Source organism: Notamacropus eugenii, chromosome 2 (genome assembly GCF_028372415.1).
Source record: "Notamacropus eugenii isolate mMacEug1 chromosome 2, mMacEug1.pri_v2, whole genome shotgun sequence".
Taxonomy (NCBI): domain Eukaryota; kingdom Metazoa; phylum Chordata; class Mammalia; order Diprotodontia; family Macropodidae; genus Notamacropus; species Notamacropus eugenii.
In genome coordinates, this window is record NC_092873.1 from 58,264,011 (window position 1) to 58,286,820 (window position 22,810).

The window sequence follows — 22,810 nt, forward strand, 5'->3', positions numbered from 1 at the left end:
TACTTCCAGAATGAACAAACTCATAGCTCTATTGGTAAGAACGCAACATATCTGTCAACCGTTCCGTTATCAAGTCTTTCCATCTTTTCAAATCTCATGTAGTTTGGTGGGCATGAGGTAATAACTTATTCTGATTTACATTTCTCTATTAATGATCTTGAACATTTTTATCATTTGGATACTGATAGTTTGTATTTTTAACAAATTTATATCCATTGATCAGTTACATTTTGTAGAATGGCTTTTATTCATTTTTAAAAATCAATGCCCTATAGATTTTGGATTGTTAGACATTTAACAATTATTTAAGGGGGAAGATTTCTAGTTGCATTGATCTGTGCAAAACTTTTAGTTCTACATAATCAAAAAATTTTTTTGACCTCTTATAGGAATTTCCACCCTATACACAGCTGGGAACTTTCCATTTTTATATTTAGATCATATATCCATTTGTATTATTTGGAAAGTAGTCCTACCTTCCTCTCTTCCCAACTCAGATAAAAATTACTGAGTCTCCCCTTTAATTTGAAAAAAAATAAAACCAAGTTGTCACCAATTTTAACTTGACATGATTCTCTATCACCCTTTGTTTAAACACCTGCCCTCTTCCTTTTTATCCCAACCCTCTCCTTCACTTATCTTACTATGTTTCTAGCACCATAATCCTTTTTTATTTTCCCTAGGATTATTAATTATCATCATTATTAACAAGGATTCAGATATGAGTGAGGTTCATGAGTTTCTCCATCCCTCATGGGACTCTAGTTATAAGAAGTACAAAGTTCATTTTTCCATTTCCTCCCTCTTGGCTATTTCTTTTAGATATTTCGTCTCATAGCTTTGGTTCTATGACCTTTAAACAAAGTGGAAGTGGAAAGGAAAGTGGACCTCTTCACAAGTCCTAGATTTTACTGCAAGTACCTATTCAAACTTATTCACCTTAATTTTCTTTTGATCATTCATTTATATTTCTGTCAAACTCTAGTTTTATCATAAAGAATGCTTGGAAGACTTCAATTCTGTTAAAACACACGTGCAAGTTATGTTCCTTTACTTTTTGGTATATCATATTCCAGTACTTCCCTTCTTTTCATATTGTTGATGAGTTCTCTGCATGATTCTGGCTGGAATTCCTTGAGTCTTGGTCCTCCTGGCCACCTGCAATATTTTCTCTTTCACTGAGGATATGAGGCTTGGCAATCACATTTCTTGGTGACCTAAAGATTCTTTAGGTCCATATGTATGTACTTTGTTCCATATGTACTTTGTTCTTTGGTTCCCAAACTTCCGAGCCATTTTCCCTTAACATTTCTTGAAACAAGAGCACTCGAGGTTTCCATTCCCGCCCCTGGGGCCAGGTCAACTCTTTTTTATTGCATATTTCTCACCTCTTCCTGTTCTGTCTTTTGACTTTGTTCTATTACAGAATTTTTGAATTTCTTCTCCTGTTTCAGTATGACCATTGTTTTGCTAATATTTTCCAGACTATGTTCTGAACCAATCAATAAACACTTACTATGTACCAGGTACTATACTCATGTTCTTCTAAACTATACTTGTTTAGAATCCACTGTATTTCCTTCAAATTTATGACAAGATCAGACACTTATATATAACATTAAAGCTAGAATTTAGAATTCATCTAGTCCAGTGGTTTCAAATAGAAATGGGGACCATTAATCCATATATAAGAAGCCCTATGAGCTACATTGACTTAATTTTAAAATATTATTTGTGTTTCATTGTATTTTTGTTAAATATTTTTAAATTGCATCTTCATATGATGCAGGCTGTATTCAGGAGTGCTGTGAGCCGCAGGCAGCCCAGGGGCCATGTGTTTGACACCTCCAACCATCTAGTCTAACTTGTGTTTCATTACAGATAGTTACACCTATGACAAGTAAGTTGGACATTCATGTTGTTTATGTAGTCTGCAGTGCTATCTACATCCATGGGTTTAGCCCCTGAGCTTCCATGGAGTGCCAATCATGCTATCAATGGGTTCCCTGAGTCAGCTCTCCTACCCCAGAATGAAATCCCTAAAATGTCTGATTTGGAACATTACTGTTTGTTGTTGAGTGGCTAAGGCCCCCACATTTCTCTTCTTTTCTGCTTTTTTCCCAAGATTAATGTCCTAGCCCTAAAAACACCTATACCTTCTGCTCTTTCTGCTATAGGGTACTAATGAAATTACTTATTTATACAAAGATAAGGAATACAATGGAGCCTGTCAGGCACATGTCGCAGACAGCCCTCAGTAGGGTGGCTGAATGAAACTGAGGAAGGCAGTAACTAGAGGTGGGCACTCCAGGAACAAGAGCCACAGAACCATGTAGGGAACAGGCCCATCAACCCTCAGTTCCCAAGCAAGCTTGTAAATCCAAGAAGCAGTCAGTGAACTTTAGAAAATTCAGAGATCAAGTTCCTATTGCACATAAGACTCAGAATGTGCTTTTCTATGAGCCAAAAATCACATCCTAACCTGAAAAGGCAAGGACCAGAGGCAAATGTTGAATGTGAATGTTTGTATAGCTGGTCTAACAAGTCAGGTCTAGAAAACCAGCAGAAGAGCTCTCAGGGTGTGGAGGGTTTGGAGGAACAAAGACTACATGATGAATGAAATTCTAGAGCTTTGCACATTTTCTCACTGAGATATGAGCACGCAAATCCATCACTCCCCTTTACTTGTCAATGGGAGACAGCTGTTGGGCATCCTCCCAAGGATGAAGTTCACTGAACCAAGTAACTCCCGCATCCCAAACCCCCAGTGGTGGAACCAACCCTACTCCACGCTTGAGCACATTAAATTGGCATTTTTATTTTTTTCTAAAGTGTGCTTTTTTTCCTCCATTTGAGCTGTTGTTTCAGCATCAGGCCAGAATCCCCACCTCCCGCTTTTGAAAAAAAACAAAACCCTTCAACTAGGTGTGAATCACCTGCTGCTGCTTTGTAACAAATGTCAACAAAGGAAAAAAAGGAAAAAAATGTTGAAATGTCTTAAGAGTCAAAACCTGTACAAAAAAAATTAAAATACAACCTGAAACAGTTCAAGTTCAGAAATGCTAGTCAAGTCCATTTCCTTTGCCAGAATGCCACCATCAAAGGCTCTGGGCCAACTGCCAAGTGAGGAGAAGCAAGAAGCAGCAAATCCTCCAGAGGGGCCCCAGCACTGCTCTCTCACCAAGGATGGAGTCACTTGGAATTGGAAGGTCTCAGGAGGGGGGGGCATCTACAGACTGCCCTGGTGAGCGAGCGGCAGCGGCCCTGCACCAGACAAAGGAGTTCTGAGAAGTGAGAGGCAGCCTCTGCCAGCCAGCACCACACTGAGCACCGTTCTGGTGGGGCTCAGGCACCTCCCCAGGCATCAGCTGAGCCAATTCTTTCCAACTAGTGAGAAACGTGAACAAGGCTTAGGAGGCAAGAAACCCATGGGTTTGGTAAACACAGCCTAGAACACGCCCCTCTGCTGCTCGAATCTGAGCTGCTGACGAGTGATGAGGCAGGGAGAAGGCTCCTGGCGCACTGATGCCTGGCTGGAGGTGTCCCAGTCCCTGGAGGACTATGGAGGGACGTGTGACTGTGGAGCATTTGGTGTGGGAAGGAGAGACATGGGGTCCTACCCAGAGAAGGGCCTCCTTTTGTAGGTCATTATCTCTGGAGGAGTAACGTGTGGGCCAAAGTTCCCTCTGACCTACGATCAGTCTGACAGACGGTCACCACTGGATAGTGCAGAATACAGGCCAAGGAGGGGAAGGAGTGTGGGGGAAGCAGGGCAGGGTCTGACACTATGAGATGTCATCCCGGAGCCCCTGAGTCTGAAGGGGACAAGTGGAAGTGAGTGTGGCTTAGCGAGAACCGTACCAAGTATGAGGGGAAGTCAGTGAAAGGATGGGAGACCTGGGATGGCCTGGTGGGCAGCTCCAGAGCCCACTGAGAGTAAAAGGAGAGGAGTGTGGCCCCTGTTGCCCCCCGTCCCCTGCCCAGTGAGTGCCGGCTGCCCCGGCCGGCCCTAGTGGCGGCTGGAGACCAGACCTTTCACTTTGGACATCTTCTTGGTGGGCTGCCGCTGCTCAGCATGAGGAGGGCACTCCCGCTCTGCCAGCTGCTGCTCAATCTCCTGGGCTGAGGATGATGCTGTGGCCTTGAGGGTTTTCTTGATGTTTGTGACCTGGGGGACAGATGAGGGATGACAGTGTTTGGTGATCATCGCCTGTCCTTATCACAGATGCTCTACAGGGGTCTAGTGTCATTAACCCCTTGTGCAACACCCCACCACCCCTGGCCATCTTTAGAACCCTGCCTGGGGAACCAGCAGAGGCAACTCCAGGAAGACACTGGGAAACAGGAATAAATTAAGTAACAAGTGAGAGAAATGAAAGAAGGGCCTGAATTCAACATAGCTGAAAAGAAGGCATGCATGGAGTCGAAGGTTACAGGTCAGAATGGAGCCGAGGCAAAGGGATAGGGCAGGGCATGCTTCAGGACACCCAGGAGATGTTCCAATCATTGTGAAGTGTCTGATGGGTGCTCAGAGAGCAGCACCTTGACAGCCACATGGGGTCATCAGCCCTGAGACTTCATGAGCCCCTCTGAGGGCTGCCCACAGCGGCTCTCTGTCCCAGAGGAGGCTCCATTTCAGAAAGAGGAATCTTAATGCTGATCCTACATTCCGACCTCCACCAAGCTATTCTTTTTCAGGCACTGACCAACTTGCTCAAGTTTTGGACAAGTTGGAGGATGCTCCCGAGGCCATGTGTTTGTAATAATGTCCAACAGGGCCTTGCACCCAGCAGGATTCCGGCAAATGTTGGCTAAGTGCAGCTGAATCCTGGGCTGACCGATGTGCCGCAGCATAGCAGGCCTTTGTCAGGACATAGGCTACAAGGACACCGAGAGCCCAAGGCCTGGGTCAGAACCAAGCACTCAGGTCCTTGCACTGGAAGGCTTGGCTGAAGATGTAGTTTGCCATCAGCTGATGCCTTACAAGGTCAGCTGACCCTTCTCTCTCTGCGTACTCCCACAGACTCTGCAGATGTTCTCCCTCCCCACTGGCCTGGCACCTCTCCCTGGAAGCTCCTTCCAGACCCTTAATCAGAGATCCCCCCGAACTTCTCCATCCCTGCCCTCTGCCAGGACAAAGCCATGCTCTGTCTCCTCGAGGTCACTTTCTGACACCTCAGAGGTGCAATCTTGTCGAGCGTTTTTCAATTCCTAAGCAACTGCTATATCTGTTTTCTTTACATGCCTACTGATCCAAAACGATCTGAACAAGCTAGCCAGCTGCATCTCCCCTCAGGAAAACCACGCTCGCTGGCCTTTCCCCAAAAGGTTCTCTCTCAGTGACTCCATCATTTGTTATGGATGACCAATTTCTCTGGTCAAAGTTCAGAGGTCACCTAGTGCACCCCACCCCTGACCGGAGATCCCCTCGAGGTTTCCTCTAACATTTCCAAGGGCTGGGCGCTGCCTCCCAGAGCGCTCCTGGGTCTGGTCCTGCCTTTGGTGGACATGCGGACCAAGGCTGACGTCTCCTCCCCACAACAGCCCTCCTGTACTTGACAAGTCATCCACACTCCTCAATAAAACAGGATGCACACTTTATGGCACAATTTCCAGTCCTCACTCCACCCTGGGCATCCTTAGAGACACAGTGCAACTTCCCAAATGGGTCCTCCCAGAGCTGAGGGGCCTCAGCAGCAGACTGACTACTTCCTTCACATCTGTTGATGCCCCCAGAGGCAGGCTGGGTTGCTGGGCTCTGCCCCCATAATGCACATGCAGTCCATTTAAACCCCACCCCCACTGAGTCACCATGCCTCCTCCACCTGTACTTGGGTAAAAAAATCAACAATGGAAGTACCAGTCTGGTCAACGATCCATCTACAATTTCTTCTATGTTAGATTCAGCCCAACTGCTTCAAGAAATTGAAGCGTTCTGTCTCGCATGCAGTTCGGTAAGGCAGCCGTCTATCCCTGTTTGAGTCCCTGACAAAAGTGAAAGTGCTCTCCGAGGAAGCACTGACTCTTTCCAAATGTCGTCCTCATACAAGTCTCATCACACTGGGGACATTTAGCTTGGAGAGGACCCAGAAATGAGAGCAGGCCTGGAGGATTTCGAGAGCTGGCATGACAGCAGGAGGCACAGGAGGGCTGTGAACACTCTCTGGACGGGGCGAGGGCCTGGGTTCAAATCATGCTCTCCACACCCTTCCCCCAACTTCAATTATTCAAGGCATTCTCCTGAAGCAGCACTTCCCTCAGGTCACCACAAGGTGCCAAAGGCCTAAGAGCACTGGCCTGCCTACAGAGCATTCCCAGTGCCTCCGCTGCACTTTCAAGGCTGCCTACACCTATTCCAACTCTCTTACCTCCCTACCCAAAGCCCTCCTCTCCAGAGTGGCTGATCACTGTCTGCTGGAAGCACCATGTGCATTCCTGACACTGTGCTTTTTCTAGACAACTACCATGCTAACGTCCCCATCAGCTTGGGGGTGCTCTCCCTCTCCTCATCGCTCATGGCCATAGTACTCTATATCACCCAACAACACTCCAAATATGTGTTAAGACTGTGGGCCCCTTGAGGTTAGGGAGCAGGTCAACTCTCCCTGCCACAGAGCTCCAATCTGGCTCAGCTAGCATAACAGTCTTTCCTTTGATTTTCCAAAGAGCCACAATACAGTGAATGAAATAATAAACAAATTCGCCTAATTTGGAGTATTCACATACATGGCTTGGGAGGGGAATCTCACTGGAAAACCTACTGGGCTTTCCAAGATCCCCTGGCTGGGGCCCTTGGCCTTCCAAACCCTTACCCCACATCAGGGCACAGAGGAATAATATCTATGAAAGAGGAAAACCTCAAGGAATAATATCTATGAAAGAGGAAAACCTATCAGCCCACACAACAGAGCAGTGGTAAAAAGAGGCTCAGAGGCAAGTGAGAACAGGCGACTTCTCAGAAACATCTGCTGCAATCGCCAGTTTAAACCTCACTTCTTTAGCATTTGTGACAACGGATTTTGGCTGGGACAAAGTTTACCTTCACATTAGTTGGTTAAAAAAAAAAAAAAGGTGTAAAACAAATGAGAATAACTGTAAACAAGATCAGGAAGCTGAGAGGATGCTGAGGGCTGCTAGGAAAAATACAGCTTTCAAATCACAATGTGCTAACCCTAAACGGTTCTTTTTCTGAGCATGCCTGGGCTACACCTGCATCGGGAGCAAGGAACAAGGCAGCTCCCTTTCCCAAGAGCTCTTTGTAGAATCCATTCACCCCTGCCTCCCACTCCCTCACCCAAAGTCCCCGGTTCCTACCTCCACAATGAGGTGCAAAGGTCTCCTCTCTCCAGAATGTGATCCCAAGGTCAGAGGCCTTGGCTCGAGTCCTGGGCTCTGCTCTGCTCCCTTGACCCAACACCTGCCTCACTCTGGCTGACCCTCTAGTTTCTGGAAAGTCTCCACTGCCTTCCCAACACTCTCTGTTCCCTTGTGCAAATGGCCCCTGAGGGCTCTTTCTGAGGATGCCAGCCTGCTGCTGCAGCCACACCCTGGCCCAACACCAGGCCTGTTGTGGGAGCTCCTCCTAACGCCTTCAACTTTTTGCTTATTCATCTTGGCTTTTCCCTAGATGAGCCCAAATGACTGCAGTTCTTGTTCATGGACTGCACAAACTTCTTGCCAGGGTCTGGCAGAACCCATCACTGGGACATCTGTGTCCTCAAAGGCCCCACACTCCAATCCCCTAACACCCATTTTCACTCTGACCTCATCTCCATCTGTAGATGAGAAGAGCAGTCCCCACCCCCCAGGGCGCAAAATGAGGCAATGTAGGGCTCGAGCATTGGCCACCATCACTCTTCTGATTATAGAGGTGCAGTCCTGCCCTCTACAGAGGACTCTACTCCCCACCTACCTCAGCCTCTACCTGCTGCTGCGTCCGGCTGAAGTTCTCCTTGTACTGGTTGGCTCTCAGCACCTGCTGCTCAATGCCTAACAGAACGGCTTCACAGCCATCACACCTGCAGAGGGGACAAGTAGGCCCAGGCCATGTCAGTTGCAGGCCTGGAATGCCCCTCCCCATTCATGATGGCCATTTATCTGCTTCCCTCAGAGACCCTGTGAGGCCAAGGGCCCCTGACCCCAAAGGAGACAAGCTGGCAATGGAGATGGGGCAGAGAGTGTTGGGACATTCTAGAGAATTGAGGAAGGGGACATGGTACCCGACATCAAATGTCATTCTCCTCAAGTATAATCTTTGGGTTAGAGGCTCATTACTTCTTAAATTAAAAATCCCCATTGCAGACTCAGAGGCTCACTGCCAGCAATATCCCACTTCATTTCTCACTGAACCAAGGTTTGAACTCACTGTTATGGAGAGGAGAAGCCAGTGATGGCCTCTCCTCAAAGTCCCTGAAGACTCCCCTGGCCCTCCAAGCCTCCTTTCCATGATAATGGGCCTCTTTACAAACCTGGCCCACATGAATCTAGTCTAGGCTTGGGGCCTGGCACCTTGCCAGTATTAAACGCTTGTGGCTTAACTGTGGAACATCACCTCACCCATGTGAGTGCTTCAATTGCATGTTTGTGTATATGTAACACAGAAATAAGGAAAAACACGTAAAAATAAAACCTATACATACATACGTCTACATGCATACATAGGTGTACTGACTCACCGACATGTCATTTATATGATTCCCTTAATGCTGTTATCTGGACACTTCTGTTTCTTAGAGCCAGTTCGATACCATTCAGATTCAGACTGAAGCAGGCCCATTCACTCCCTGTGCTGCAGGGCAGCTACCCCAACATCTCCCTATTGGATGTGCGTGGGCATCTTTGTGCAGCCCCCAGAGCACGTGGTGACATTTGGTACATGGCAAGAGCCCAACCAGGACCCAGAAAACTCCCATTTTCCCCCTGAAACTATCCTCCAGATGGATTCCTGAGCTGTGCCATGCTCGGGGAGGCAGGGGGTGCAGGAATTGGCCTCACCATTTTCCGAGGGTGTAAAGTGGGCCCACATGCCCAGCACTCCCTGGCTGTCCACGCTGGAGCACCGGGGGCCATGTGGCCTTAGGTTAGAGCAGTACTCAAGAGAAGAAAGGAAGTACTTCCTTCCTATGACCCATGACTTTGGCTGCAAAAACAGACATGCCAGGAGCCCAGCAAGCTCAGAGGTCCTGGGGCCAAGGTGGGAAGACTGTGATCCCCTGAATGGGCATCCCCACCTAGGAAGGAAAATCTGCCCTCCCTGCCCATCAGACCCCTCTGTGCACACTCCCGCCTTACCACTCTTGCAAGGTCTTGACAAGGGTGTTGATATCCTTCTTCTGAATGTCTCGGCCAATGCAGAAATCCACCTCAAGAAGCTGGTTGCGCTGGTCCAGCTTGCCCTGAATGATGTCTGTGTAGACAGCTTCGATGATGAGATCTTCTAGCTCCCGAAGATTGCGCATCTCGAGGTCTTTCAGCAGCACCGAGTAGGGGATACACTGCCAACAAAGCCAGGCCATATTTCAGGAATCCAGCGCCCAGGCGGGCCCCAGCAAGCACAGCTCTATAGACAGGACTTCAAAGGAACACTGGCAAAGGGATTTCAGGAGCAGGTTGGCCAGTCAACAGGCTAATGGCACCATGGGTGAAAAGAGAAGGGAAAATAATCTCTGTCCCACGGGTGAGACCCAAACCAGAGCATAAATCTTTGCCTCTGGAGTCTCCTAGCTCTGACTTAAGAGGCAGTGCAAAATCATGAAGAGGACGCTGGCCTTGGAGTCAGACAACCTGGGCAAGTCCTTTCACCTCTTCTGTGCCTCAGTTTCCTCATCTGAAAAATGAAGGATGGACTTGATGGCCTCTAAGGGCCCTCCCTGTCCCCTGCCCCTAGCTTAGGCATCTCCCATAACTTTTCTCTGTAAGCAGTGGAGGAGAGACCACCCTCCAGAGTTGTGGGAGGCTGTCGAGTTCTGCATCCTGTCTGACTGCAAGCTCTACTGAGAAGAGAAGCCTTGCTGGTAGAAGGGAAACAAATTGGGGGGGGTCTGGGAAGGACCCCAGATGCCTCTCCAGAGCCCTCCCTAAGTGCTTCATTAAAGCAGAACCCTGGACTGGGGCTTCCCCCTCGCTGCCTCCGTCCCCTGCTCTGTCCTAGGGGGCGCTGGCCTCAGCGGCCTCCAAAGCTGAGAACCAGAGCCACGTCCTCTGCATTTGGCCTTTTACATTTTGTTCAGGATCTTCCTGAGTCAGAAGCATCTAGGAATGGGGGTGGGAAAGAGGATGGAATCACAGAGCCCGCAAGTCAGGGACAAAGGGCTGACACCTAGGAAGAGCAGAGAGGACTCTAACGACGCCTTTCGATAACCTCCCAGGCATCTCGGCTCTACCAAGAAAAGACAATGACTGCAGCACTTAGGGTGGCTTGGTGATGCCATAGTGTCCAGAGTAGGGGGATCTGAGCTCAAATCCAGCTTCAGGGAGGGAGGGAGGGACACTGGAGTCTGGACTGAGGTGGCCAGGGCCAAGGACAGCTGCCTGGCTGCCAGCTGCAGATGTCAAGGAGTCAGCCTCCTGGAGGAAGAGGAAGTCCTCAAATGGCTTCTCACAAGGGACCCTGACGGCGGCTTCATCACTGCGACCATACCTTCATTCTGGCCGCCAAGCTGACGATGGTCAGGTGCTTCAGCTTGTTCTTCTGGGCTGGGGTGAGCTCTGGCAGACTCTCCTTGTTGGCTGCTCGGGCCACCCGGCCCCAAACAAAACAAAGAACCCACGTGAGATGACCCTTGGGGAGGAAGGGTCTCCAGACGCCCGACCAAATCTCCTGCTGAACCCTGCTGGGGATCCGGCTGTCTGCGAGGGGTCCACTATGGCTACTTTTAACTTCTTCTTAAAAACAGTATTAATGAATAATCTAATCAAGAAGTATCTAAATAAAAGACTTAACATTGAAACTATTTACATGAGAAGATGCAAACGGGAGATGCCATATAGTACTGTGAACATAGCTGGGAAGACCTGAGTTCAACACCTGCCACTGACACACATTGGCTGTGTGACCCTCAGCAGGTCAGGTGCCTCCCCCACCCCCAACCCCCTCGCCAGAGCCAAAGACTAGAAGATGGCTATGGCTGAATCGCCAATCTGTAGCAGTGGTATCCCCACGCACACACGCACCCCTTTTTAAAAACCAATTCAGAACAAGAACCACAGGTGGGCCATGCCCCGTGACATTCTGTGCTGGGCCTGTACACACCCAGTCTGGCCCCCCTGAACCTCCCCAGCACCAGAAGGCTATGTGACAAGGAGAATGCCCTGTTCATCTGGCTGGCTCATCCCTGCTGGGCCTGCAGCCTGCTCCCAGGAGGCTCAGAGGTGCTGACTTTTCTTGCTTCTAAGCCCTGTCTTTGGGCCTCATCCCAGCCCCAGACTCCCCAGTGCCTCCAGCTCATTCTTACCTAACCAAATCCTGCCAAATGACTCTCTGGGTTTGCTCCACAAGGTCACTAACACCACAGTGGAGCACCTAACCATGTGCATGGATATTGTGTGCATGGATAGATCACTAAGGCATACAGTAGTGCTTAATAAACATTTGTTGAGTGACACTCAGTATTTCTCTCTGGAAAGAAAAATGAGAACGACTATGGGTTATTTGGGAACTGAGGCAGGTGCAGGAAGGCAGCAGCACAGCTGAGAAATCGCCACCCCCTCAATCCTGTGAATGTGGCTCCCACTGGCCTCCACCCCAATGAACCCCACCCCCCAGGCCTCAGAAAGGCTCCAACCCACTCACCTATATAGTCTGGGTACGTTCCATAGGCAAACAGGCTCAGCAGCTGAAAATAAGCAGCATTAGCACCTTCTGCAAGCTGTGGAAGAAGGACAGTTGATGAACAGCAAGGCAGTGGCTGGCTATCTCCTGTCCCTGAAATTGGGCATGACTGCAGCTGGCATTTGGTCAGGAATAGCACAGGAGAGAAGTCTCTGTAATGGAGGGGAGGCGTGATAGCCCAGGGCCCTTTCCAACAATGCTCTGCCTGCCTCTCCCACACACCTCAGCAGCCCCAAAGATTATGACATTCCCACTGGCCTGGAAACATCCCCAAGTTGCTGGCTTGGCTGGCTGCTCTGGACCATCTCCAAGGACCACTGCCTCTCGGGGCTGAACAAAAGCCTTGCTGTCCTGGATCAACCTGAGTCTTCAATTTAAGCGGTTTGTCCCATCCCCCCTCCTCCCCTCCATACCTCAAAGGGTCAATCAGCACTGGCACAGGGTGCAGGGCAGGAAGGGAAATCAGGCTGGGGCCAAGAGAGAATTTTCAAAAAACTGGAAACCACAGTCCCCTGCACTGCTAATGCTCACTGCCAACTCAAGAAGTGCTGAGATGCTCAGGAGACCATAAATGCTCCTAGGGTGAGGGATGTTTGGGATATGGGTGTCCCCCCCAGCCATGACGACAGCTCCTCCCCAGGGCCTGTGGCAGACAAGCCAAAGAAAGCAGGCTGCCCCTACTATGAATGGGTCATAGTCCTCTTCTGTGGGAGAGCTGGTCCTAAGTCAGGCCCCTTCACTTCCCAAGTTCCATCCTCTGGAAGATTCCAGATCCATCCTGAGACTCTGAGAGGGAGTTTAGGGGCACAGGCTGCCATGTGGACTCTAAGTTTTTGTCCTTTTCTTTCCAGAAGTTTGAGTATTTCATTAAACACAGTGTGGAGGAGGAGAGCTGCAGTCGGTCACCCCAAGGCAGCAGGGCACAGGCTCCGAACCCCTGACTGCCCTTACTACCTTGAGATCACTGACTCAGAGGGGTGTGGGCCAGGCCCTACTTTCAGAGAGAGCACAGGATGACCCAGAGGAGGCTGTCTCTGCTCCTCTTTACAGGCTTTGAGAACACAGGCTCTGCAGCTTCCCTCAATGGTCCCAAACAATTCTGTCCAAACACAATCTCTGGCAGCGACTGAACACAGTTCCCTTTGTTCAGGCTTCCAGAGCCACAAGGAGCCAATGGAAGAGCACTAAGGAGCCATGATGATGTCCCATAATGGTGTCCTGGCTTGACCAGCACCACCTCCCAAGAAGATGGGGAGTACAGTGAAGATTAAATCAGATAATGAACGTGAAAACATTCTGGAACCATAAAGCATTTGTCGTGGGCTAGGATGCTAGTAGAACTGGGGTGGGGAGGACTGGGGAACTCCCCCACAGGCTCCCACAACACTAACCAGGACTTCTATATGTGAGGTCGTCGTGGGGCAGACCTGGGGTACTTGGGCCTAACTCTGCTTCCAAGGGGACTGACTGAGGACCTCCCTAAGCAGGAAGGGCTGAAAGCAGTCATCCTAAAAGACATCTCCCTGCCAGCAGGCTTAGCCATCAGCTTCCTGCCCCGTTTTTAACTTCCCTGGGAATGAATTCTACATGGGCACAGGAATGAGCTGTGAGCAAAAGGCATGTGGAGCCTCAGGCTGAGGCATTCACTGCCCAGATGCATGAGTGCATGTGTTAGTGCACCAGTTGGCCTGAGGAACAGGCTAGAGGGAACATCACCTCGAACTAGACTTTCCAGAGCCCCAGCCTTCTTTGTAGAATGACTGGGAAAACATCAAAGATGGCCAGTAAGGCCAGCAACACCAAAACAGCTGCCCGGCACTTTGAGCTGATTCCACCTCACTGGTCACTTCGCTGACTCTGCTTTCCTTCCTCTCCAGTTTGTCCACAGAATTTCTTTCTGACTAAATTTTCCCGTGACCATACCGTGGCGCATGGCTCTAACAAGGACCTCCCCAGAGAAGTGCCTCTTGGGCTCCATCTCCAGCTGCTTCTGGTCCATCCCAGCATCCTCCCATTCTCCACACCTGCCCTGCTCTGCACAGTCAGGTCAGCAGGGGTTTACCCAGAGCCTCCAGGAGGTCATTTCACATCATGCCACTCCTGGTCAGCTTCCTTCAGCCTGCGTCTGCATCGCTAGTGAATCGATGGGACACTATGCCCACTGAAAACTTTGGTTTTGTTGGAATTCTAACTCATAAAGGTCAATGGGAGTTTTATTCCTGCCTTCCAGAACACCTGGAAGCCTTAATGATGCGCTTCTTACTTCCTTCAACCAGATCATCGGCAAAGATATTAAAGAGAAAGATCCAAGGCCAGGTCTCCCCTACCTCTCCTCCTCCTCCTCCGCCTGGCCCAGTGCTATTAGCCAGCTCTAAGCACTACGGTTCCATAAACCTGAGATCCCTGGAGACCTTGGGTGAGAAGCCCAGACAGCGCTTACCTCCTGCACGTTGGACAGCTCCAGCAGCTCTCCAAACACGTACACTCCAGGTGCCTCCAGGACCTGACTTATGAGAGCGGTGAGGGCTGAGCCATTGGTGCCTTTGGCTAATAAAATAAACTGTTCCAGGAGATTACAGGAGGGTTTCTGTTCACCTGCCATTCTACGACCTGGTAATCTAGTCAAAAAGAAAACCTTATCAGTCAATTCTCTCCCACTCTATCCCATTTATACTGGTCTGGCTTTTGACTTTGCTTTTATTGTGCCTATGATAAAAGCAAACTTCTCCCAAGATCAGGAACAAGTCATCACCCTGTCATACGGATCTAGCCCAGACAGAAGGAAATATGCTCATTCTGGAAATTTAAAATTCATTTAGAAAAAGCCTCTCAATTCCTAGTCAACAGATAGAAAGGACTGCTCTCCAGGTTCTTAGGCAGATCTACATCTTGAGAATGAAAATGCACATCCTCAGGCAGAGCACAAGCAAGCCCGCCAGCAGACACAGTAAAGACTGTTCTCCGAGCCCTGAACTTTTTACAGAAACAATCTAGAGCCTCAAATGTGCTTGGAGAGCTCCTGAGCCAGGCTACAGCTAGGGCAGCAGAGAGAAATAAGGGAGCCATCCATCTTTGGAGGAAAGAGAAGCTGCTGCTTCTACTAAACCAAAGGCCAAGGTTTCATTTGAGTTCACCGGCCTCACCTCCACCAGGTGGGCTCCCACCCAAATCAAACCAGAACCAGAACAGAGGCTGCTGGGGACCCACAGGCTCCTCAGATCTGCCTCCACCACCACACGTGGCCAGGGCCTGGAGCACCCCCGTGGGGAATCCACAGCGGTGAGGACACGTGGAGGGGGCCTCTCTCAGTCTCAGACTGCTGGGGAGATGGGCAGGGGTGCGGAGAGGGGTGGGGTGACTGAGGAGGGCAAGAAATGGAGGTGGAGTTGTTAGTGAAAAGGCAGTTTTGGGGTACCCAGGGTACAAGAAAGGCGCTTTCTTCCTCAAAACGTTACATGTTGGATAAGGGGCGAGGGAAGCCCGGCCAAGGGGTGTTTCTGGGGGTGATCTGCCGCAGGAGAGCTAAGGCAGGAACCTCGAATATCCCCGAAGCGGGGTGCTGGGGGCTCTCCTCTGAGCCTCAGAAGGAGCACGCTAAGTGAGGGGCTCCGGCGGGGGTCCCAGACTCTCTGGGGAATCTGGAAGTGCCTCTCCCCACCAGGAGAGATGAGGGCGGCCGTGGAGGGGACCGGGGGCCGGGGGCCGAGGTCGGGAGAGGGGGGCTGGTGCTGCCATTGTGGTCCCCAGGGGGCAAAGGGGAGGCGGAGGAGCCCCTCCTGCCCCCCGGGACCCCGAGAGTGTCCGGGGCTGGATCTGAACTCGGGTCCTCCTGACTCCAGGCCAATAAACTCGGGGGCTACAAGCCTAAGGCAGCTTCGGGGGCGCAGGCCCAGGAGAAGGAGCGGGAGGGGGAGGCCTGAGGCCTGGAGGTGGAGGCAGCTCAGAGGGGGGGCACAAGGGGCCTTAGGAAGGAAGAGAAGCGAGGGGGGCTGGGGGAGGGGAGGCCTCGGTGGGGGCGGGGCTCGCCCCTCCCCTCGCTCACCGGAGGCGGCGGGTGAGGGGGGCGGGGCGGACCACCCCCCCCCAGGAATGCCCTCCCCGCCCCCTCCAGCCCGGGGTCCCCCCAGCTCCCCCGGGGCCACCCCTGCTCCTTGTACCTGCCTCCGCCGCCAAGGCTCCGTCCGTCCGCTCCCGGCGCCTCCCCGCGGGTCGTCAGGCGGCCATCATCGCTCCGGGGTCCGCCGCTCAAGTGCCTCCGCCGGGCCGGCCCTCTCCGAGGCCCCCTCGGAAACTCACCGCCTCTGCGCCCAGGTTCCGGCTGCAGCACGTGGGTTCCGGCGCGCGCGCACGCGCAGTCTCTCCGTGCCCGGTTTTGCCCAATGCGCAGACTCCGCGGGTCAAGGCCTTCTCGCTTTGCGCATGCTCGGCTCCCGCCCCGGCCGGACAAAAGCCTTCCCCGCGCGGCGGCCCCGGGATAGGTGCTTTTCGCCTCCCCGCCCCCAGCCCTGTCCACGTGCCCCCTCCGCCCCTCCCCCCAGGCTCCGCTTGAAGATCTGCCGGGAGAGCGCCCCGCGCTTTAGCCCAAGTCAGCTTGGACCGCTGCGGGCCATCCGAGGTGTATTTATGTGTCCGGAGCGGTCCTGAGACAGGACACGCACACACACGCACACGCAGCCAGCGACCTTTATTTTTTATTGAAATTCCCCCTCGGGACAGTGAGAAACTGTCAGCTGGACTAACCAGATGAAGACACCTTTCTGTGCAATGGTCAGCCTCGGCAACGACCCCCACCCCACTAAACACAGTGTACTGTTGTCTGGTGAGACCCTCTCTCAAAGGGGTCAGTCCAGGAAAGGTGTAAATTAGGGATGAACTGAGTTCAAATCCAGCCTCAGACACTTCCTAGCTGGATGGCTCTGAGTGGGTCACTTCCCCCTGCTTGCCTCAGTTTCCTCATCTGTGAAGGACATGGCAAAGCACTCCAGTATCTTTGCCAAGGAAACTCCAAATGGGGTCACAGAGTCAGACAAGACAGAATAACAACACTATGGGCTTCTTTGTCCTCTTTAATTGAGGGCTTTGGGAGGAAATAGGTGCTCAGTCCCTTAATCAGAGAGGCAGAGACTAGGATGAGGCATGAAGAGCAAAGCTTGAGGATGAATTTTCTGGAGTCACAGAAGCAAGTGAGGCTTTGCATGACTATGTCTATCGTCTATTGTTACTGTGGTCACAGCTATTTGCTGTGGATGTCATTCTTAGGTGAGTCCCTGGGATGCTCCTTTGATATCCTTTCTTCTGTGGTCCAGTGGCTGTGAGCTCCAGAAGAGAAGGGATAGACCATCTTTTGCCCTTCTTTGTAGCCCCAGTATTTAGCACAGTGCCTGGCATACAGAGAACACTTAATAAATGCTTGTGTACTTGTTATAGGTTGATATGTATTTGCTGTTATGGTATATAACTACAGGTGCTGGGCTTTTTGCAGCTGATTTTGCGAGGGACTACAAAATGTTGGACTGTCTACTTTACGGAGAACACGAATCACCAGCTCTGGTGATTGAGTGCTTTGCTTCCCTGGCTTCTTTCAAGTCTCAACTAAAACTCCATCTTCTTCAGGAAGCCTTTCCTAACCCTCTTAATTCTAGAGCCTTCCCTCTGTTAATTATTTACTATTCATCCTGTATGTAGCTTGTGTACACCTATTTGTTTGCATGTTATCTCTTCCACTGGATTGTAAATTCCTTGAAGGCAGGGAGTATCTTTTGCCTTTTTTTTTGTATCCTCCAACTCTTAGCCTAGCACATAGTAGGAGCTTAATAAATGTTTATTGATTGATATATTGTGGGGAACATGGAGATGACAGTCCTTATTCCTGTCTTCTACCTTACTTCAGCTTGTTATGACTGGCACCCATTTCTGGTTGTGTTTTTGGTTTTTTTTGTGGCTGTTGTTTTTAATTCTGTATCTGCATCTGACTGATCAAGTTTTCTTCCTCCCAATAAACACCTGCGGATGACCCTTTCCTGTGCATTTCCTCATGGCTCTTTGTCCATCCCATGAGGGCACAGGCTCCCTGGGAGCAAAGGGACTTTTTTTCACTAAGCTGGAAAACCAGTCCCCCAGGCCATTGTTAGACAGCTTTTTCTTTCCAATTCAGGGCATGATCACAAACATTCAGACTTTTCTAACTACATATCCAAGGACAGTGTCACTATCATTCTGGAGGTTTCATTCTATCAGACCTTAAGCCTAAGCTGTTCTAAGTATACACTTGGAGTTATGTATGTCATAAATTTGAGGATTTGGAAAGGACAACACCAGCAATTGGGATAATAGTCAAGCACTTAATGCAGTAATCTGAGGTTTGCAAAGCACTTTACCTACATGTGTTATTTCAGTTTAATCTTCATAATAACCCAGGGAGGTAAGTGCTATTATGATCCTCATTTTACACATGGGGAAACTGAGACAAAGGTCAAGTGACTGGCCCAGGATCGCACAGCTGGTAGGTGTCTGAGGCTGAATTTGAACTTGGGTCTTCCTGAATCCAGAATCAGGCAAGGGTTAATGTAGAAGATGGTGCCTGAACTTGTCCTTGAAGGAAATATGGGGGAGAGAAAGAATGTGAGAGGGAGAGAAAGAGGGAAGGAGAAAGAGAGGAGAAAAGAGATGAGAAAAGGAGTGGGAGGGAGGAGAGAAGGGGACATGGAGGGAGAGAAAGATGGAGGGAGAAAGGGGAAAGGCAGAAAAAGAATTAGAGAGGAAGAGGAGAGAGACAGAGACAGGATGGGGTCAGGGAGGAAGAACGACCCACAGGAGCCCCACGCGGTTGGATGTTTACGAACGAGTCCACGCGAGTCTACCTACGCGGTGATCCAACCGAGCGAGAGCAGCCTGCGGGACATCATGGGACTCGTAGTTTCCGGGCCTCTGAAAGCTTGTGGCATGCTGGGACTTGTAGTCCCCGCGCTCAACTCTTGGAGCAGAGCCCCAAGGTTGCCGGCGGAAGAAACTGTTTTTATTGGCTCTCACCCGGTCCCGGGGCGCCGCGGGCCGCAACGCAAGCGGAAAAGATTGACCCAAGGAGGCTCCCGTCTCGGGCCGGGTGGGGAGGATGACGACCGAGAGACGGTCTTCTGGAGGGACGCTCCTTCTTCCCCCGCCGAAGCCGCTCCTTCTCCTATTGGTAGGTTGAGCTGCCCATCCACAAAGAGGGGCCGGCCCCCGGCAGGATAGCGGTTTCCCATTGGTCATAGGGGCGGAGGGCGGGCGGCAGTGGGGGAGGGGGGCGGGGACCGCTGCCGCCTCAGTCGCCGCCGCCTCTTCAGCCGAGAATCCCGCTCCGGCCCCCCGGCCCCTGGCCCGGCCCCGGCCCCGGCTCCGGCTCCCTTTATCGTCGCCGCCGCCGCCGTCATCGTCGCCGCCGCCCGCCGCAGGTGACTAGCTCCGGGGCAGCGCCGCCCGGAGCCGCCGGCGCCTCGTCATGTCCACCGAGGACGAGCGGGCCCGGGAGATCCTGAGGGGCTTCAAGCTGTATCCGCCCGCGGGGGACGGTCGGGCCTGGGGGCGTGTGTGGGGGAGGGACCCTGGGCCTGGAGCTGAGGGGGCGGTGGCTCCTCGGTGCCTGGCAGGAAAGTCGGGGCGCCGGGAGGGGAAGGAGGAGGTGCGGGAGCAGCCCTGGGGGGCGTTAGTGCTGGGGCGCCCCGCACCTTCGCTCGTGCTTCCCACCCGGGGCTGGGCTGGGCTCGGGACCCCTGGGGTGCGTGGTGGCCAGTTGTGCGGTGCCCAGGGCGACGTTAATCTGTAAATGCTGTGTATAATCCCAGCAGAAAAAGAGCGTAATCTTTCCACGTCGACTTGGCGGCATCTTTATCTCTTGTTTTGCTCTTAAAGTTTGCTACAATCAAATCGCTAGAGATTAAAAAAAGGCTTTCTCCAGCTGTCTGCTGCAGTTAGCTGGCCGCCCGGTGTCCCCACCATGGCTGCACCTTCCTCTCCAGGGGTTCGCGAGGGCTCTCTCTGCAGCCTTTTAGCCTTGCAGAAAGCTTCTTTCCCCCTCCGTGTCACGCTGCCCGCAGTTTAGAACACCAGAAAGGCGAAAGCAGCTTTGTGGGTGAGACCGGAAATGGAAGGAGGGCAGCTGTGAACATGCCCTCAGCCTGCTGACTTCCCTCTCCCGAAAACTTTGAGCCTCGGGGAGTCAGGGCTGGAGCGGAGCTGGGCTGCCTCTTCCATCGCGTGGCCTTGCTCTTCTGGGAAGGGTGGACAGAGGCAGGCGTCTATTTGGTTCCACTCCCGTGACTGTGGATTGTTTCTTCCCATTTTCCTCCAGCATTGCTGGGTGCGGTCGTTTAACTTCAGTCTTACCTTCGCCAAGCTAGAGAGCAGCTTCGTTTTGATCTGGTTCAGATCGATCTGTTGCTGGAGATCAGAAAGCATCTAGGGCTAGTTTGAGTGAAGCAGGAAGTGGGAACCGCCTTTCCTTTTTAAGGGGGTTTGATTCTTGAGAAAACTGAAGGAGCAGCTAAATACACATGAAGGATACTGGTAAGCATTCAGAACCCGTGGCAGTCTTCTAGGTAAGAAGGGGAATTCATCGATCCAGTAGGGGTGTGTGTGTGTGCTGGGACACAAACTTGCCAGGAACAAATTTAGGGAAAGATAATATAGAAAAGAAAGGATGGGAGCCATTGATCAGATCCCCTCCAATTGTATTCTTTGGGCTAGTAATGCCTGGTATATGAGGGCTAAGGGTGAAAAACTAAGAAGTTACTTTTAGGTAAAAATAACATAGGTCTAAGTTTTGGTAACTTAAGGAGAATTGTCTCAAGACCTTTTTGTATGTATGCTTTGCTTAGATGTCTAATCTAACATCCTTTCAAGCTAAGAGTAACTGTGATGTAGAATTTCTACACAGTGGTACAACCACACCTTGGCTTCAGTGACTGTTCTCTCTCGAATCTCCTCCTACCTCTTTGATCCTTCCTTCTTAAGTTTCCTTTGCAAGATCATCCTCTTTCTCCTGCTCCTGTGTGTAAGTCCCTCTGGACTTTGACCTGAGTCCTTTTCTCTTTTCTCCCTCTTGTGATGTTAGCAGCTCCTGCGGGTTCAATTATCATCTCTTTGCTGATCTAGTTCTAATCTCTTTCCTGAACTTTAAGCCCTGCATTGCCAAGTCCTTGTTAGAATGTCCAAACTGGAAGTGATTCTCAAACCCAAACTGATCCTCAAACTTTCCTAATTCTGTGGAGTGTACCAGTACCCTTCTAGTCACCCAGGTTTACAGTCTTGTAGTCATTCTTTAAAAAAAACCAAATTTTCATTGATACTTTTTGTTTTTTATATCATCAGAATTTTCCCCACTCTCCCTTTCTCTTTGCCATCTCGTATACCAGATGCTATTTTTTAATAGACACAAAGGGGGAGAAAATCAGTACAGCCAATTAATACATCGAAAAGAAGGTCTAAAAATACTTACCAGGTGTAACACCTACGTCCCTCCCACCTCCACAAAGGAATGGGTATGTCGTCATTCCAGTTATCCTTGATCTTTGTAACTTTGCTCCATTCATGTTTGATTTTGTGTATGTCAGTGTGGTTCTTTCTTTTAATATTGTTGTAATTACTGTGTGTATTGTTTTCTCAGCTCTGCTTACCTCATTCTGTATCAGTTCATGCAGCTCTTTCTCTTTCATGCAGGCTTCTCTGTATTCATCACATACATCATTTCTTACAGTACAGGAATATTCCTTTACATTCATGTACCACAATTTGTTTAGTCATTCTTCAATCAATAGGCATCTACCTTGTTTCCAAGCCTTTGCTGTCACAAAAAAATGCTGCTTTCAGTATTTTGGTGTATATGGGGATTTTCTTCCTATCAGTGAATTCCTTGGGGGTTAAGCCCAGTAATGGAGTCTTGGGGTCAAAGGGTTTAGGCAGTTGGAGTCATTCTTGATTCTTTTATCTCTCTCACCCTCTACATTCAATTAGTTGTCAAGATGTGTAGATTCTACTTTCACATCTGTCCCATCAGTTTTCCTCTGTGCAGCTCATATTTTAGAAGATCTCACCAGCTTTCACCTGTCCTGTTGACCTCCTGGTTGGTCATCCTGCTTCTGATGTCCCCTCTAAAGTTCATCCTCCACAGAGCTGCCAAATTGATATTCTGAAACCATAGACCAAACCTGGCCATTCTTTTACCCAGAAATCTTTGTTCATTTCCTCTTGCCTCTAGGACAAAATTCAGAACCCTTAGCCTGGCATTAAAGCACCCCACAATATGAATCTCAACTACCTTATCTGTCCTATTTCTCATTACTCTCCTTCACACACTCACTCGTTTCAGTCATGCTGGCCTACTAGCTATTCCTTGGTAAGGACGCTGTACCTACTGCCTTCATTAAGGCTCTCCCGGTGCTTGAAGGGCAAGCTTAAAATCCAGAGCTTCCTACAAAACCCCAATGACGGACTGCTTCCTCCGTGTGACCCTGCTTGTACTTTCCCCAGTTGGTCACACCCTCTTCACTCCTAAAATTACTGTGTATTTATATCAGTTATTTATCCCTGTGTGTGTTGCATCCACTCCTCAGGAGATTCTGAACTGCTTGAAAGTATAAACTGTTTCCTCCACAGGAACCCTGCATAGTACATTTTAAAAGTAATTTTAATAGAATGTTTTTCAAGTAATTTCAATAATTAATCGAATTGTAGATTAATCAGTTTAATTGCATTATTTGGCTAGATTTTCTAAGCATGGTATCTTTGACCAGATGACCTTCCACTCATGGTGTCCTTTTTTTATTAGGCATTTAATAAATATTTGTTGTTTAATTCATTATTCATTCATTTTTAGTTATGTCCTACTCCTTGTGACCCTGTTTGGGGTTATCTTGGCAAAGATACTGGAGTGGTTTGCCTTTCCTTCTCCAGCTCATTTGACAGATGAGGAAACTGGGGCAAATGGGGTTAAGTGATTTGCCT

At 50.1% G+C, this 22,810-nt stretch overlaps 2 protein-coding genes and 1 long non-coding RNA gene across 5 annotated transcripts in view; 1 reads left to right on the forward strand and 2 right to left on the reverse strand.

Annotated features, from left to right (window-relative positions):
* Window positions 1-2,798: 2,798 nt before the first annotated feature.
* Window positions 2,799-16,213, reverse strand: COPS7B (COP9 signalosome subunit 7B). 2 transcript variants are annotated; one of them, XM_072640495.1, is made up of 7 exons: window positions 15,988-16,213; window positions 14,271-14,448; window positions 11,792-11,867; window positions 10,640-10,728; window positions 9,292-9,494; window positions 7,913-8,018; window positions 2,799-4,168 (listed from the first exon to the last, which is right to left on the reverse strand). In XM_072640495.1, the coding sequence occupies exons 2-7, from the start codon at window positions 14,430-14,432 to the stop codon at window positions 4,010-4,012; spliced, it is 795 nt and encodes a 264-aa protein (XP_072496596.1). In that variant the 5' UTR covers window positions 14,433-14,448; window positions 15,988-16,213; the 3' UTR covers window positions 2,799-4,009. The 2 variants fall into 2 exon arrangements, with proteins under 2 accessions (XP_072496596.1, XP_072496597.1); XM_072640496.1 differs by having other exon boundaries at window positions 15,992-16,139.
* A 665-nt stretch (window positions 16,214-16,878) lies between these two features.
* LOC140522233 (uncharacterized) lies at window positions 16,879-19,099 on the reverse strand. The gene is made up of 2 exons (XR_011973257.1): window positions 18,695-19,099; window positions 16,879-17,211 (listed from the first exon to the last, which is right to left on the reverse strand). It is a non-coding gene; the product is annotated as an uncharacterized lncRNA (long non-coding RNA).
* The window catches only part of PDE6D (phosphodiesterase 6D), a 53,340-nt gene continuing 49,594 nt past the window's right edge, over window positions 19,065-22,810 (forward strand). For both annotated transcript variants that reach the window (XM_072637430.1, XM_072637431.1), the window contains exon 1: window positions 19,065-19,360. In XM_072637430.1, coding sequence (XP_072493531.1) covers window positions 19,311-19,360 — 50 coding nt within the window. In that variant the 5' untranslated portion in view covers window positions 19,065-19,310. The remainder of the gene's footprint in view (window positions 19,361-22,810) is intronic.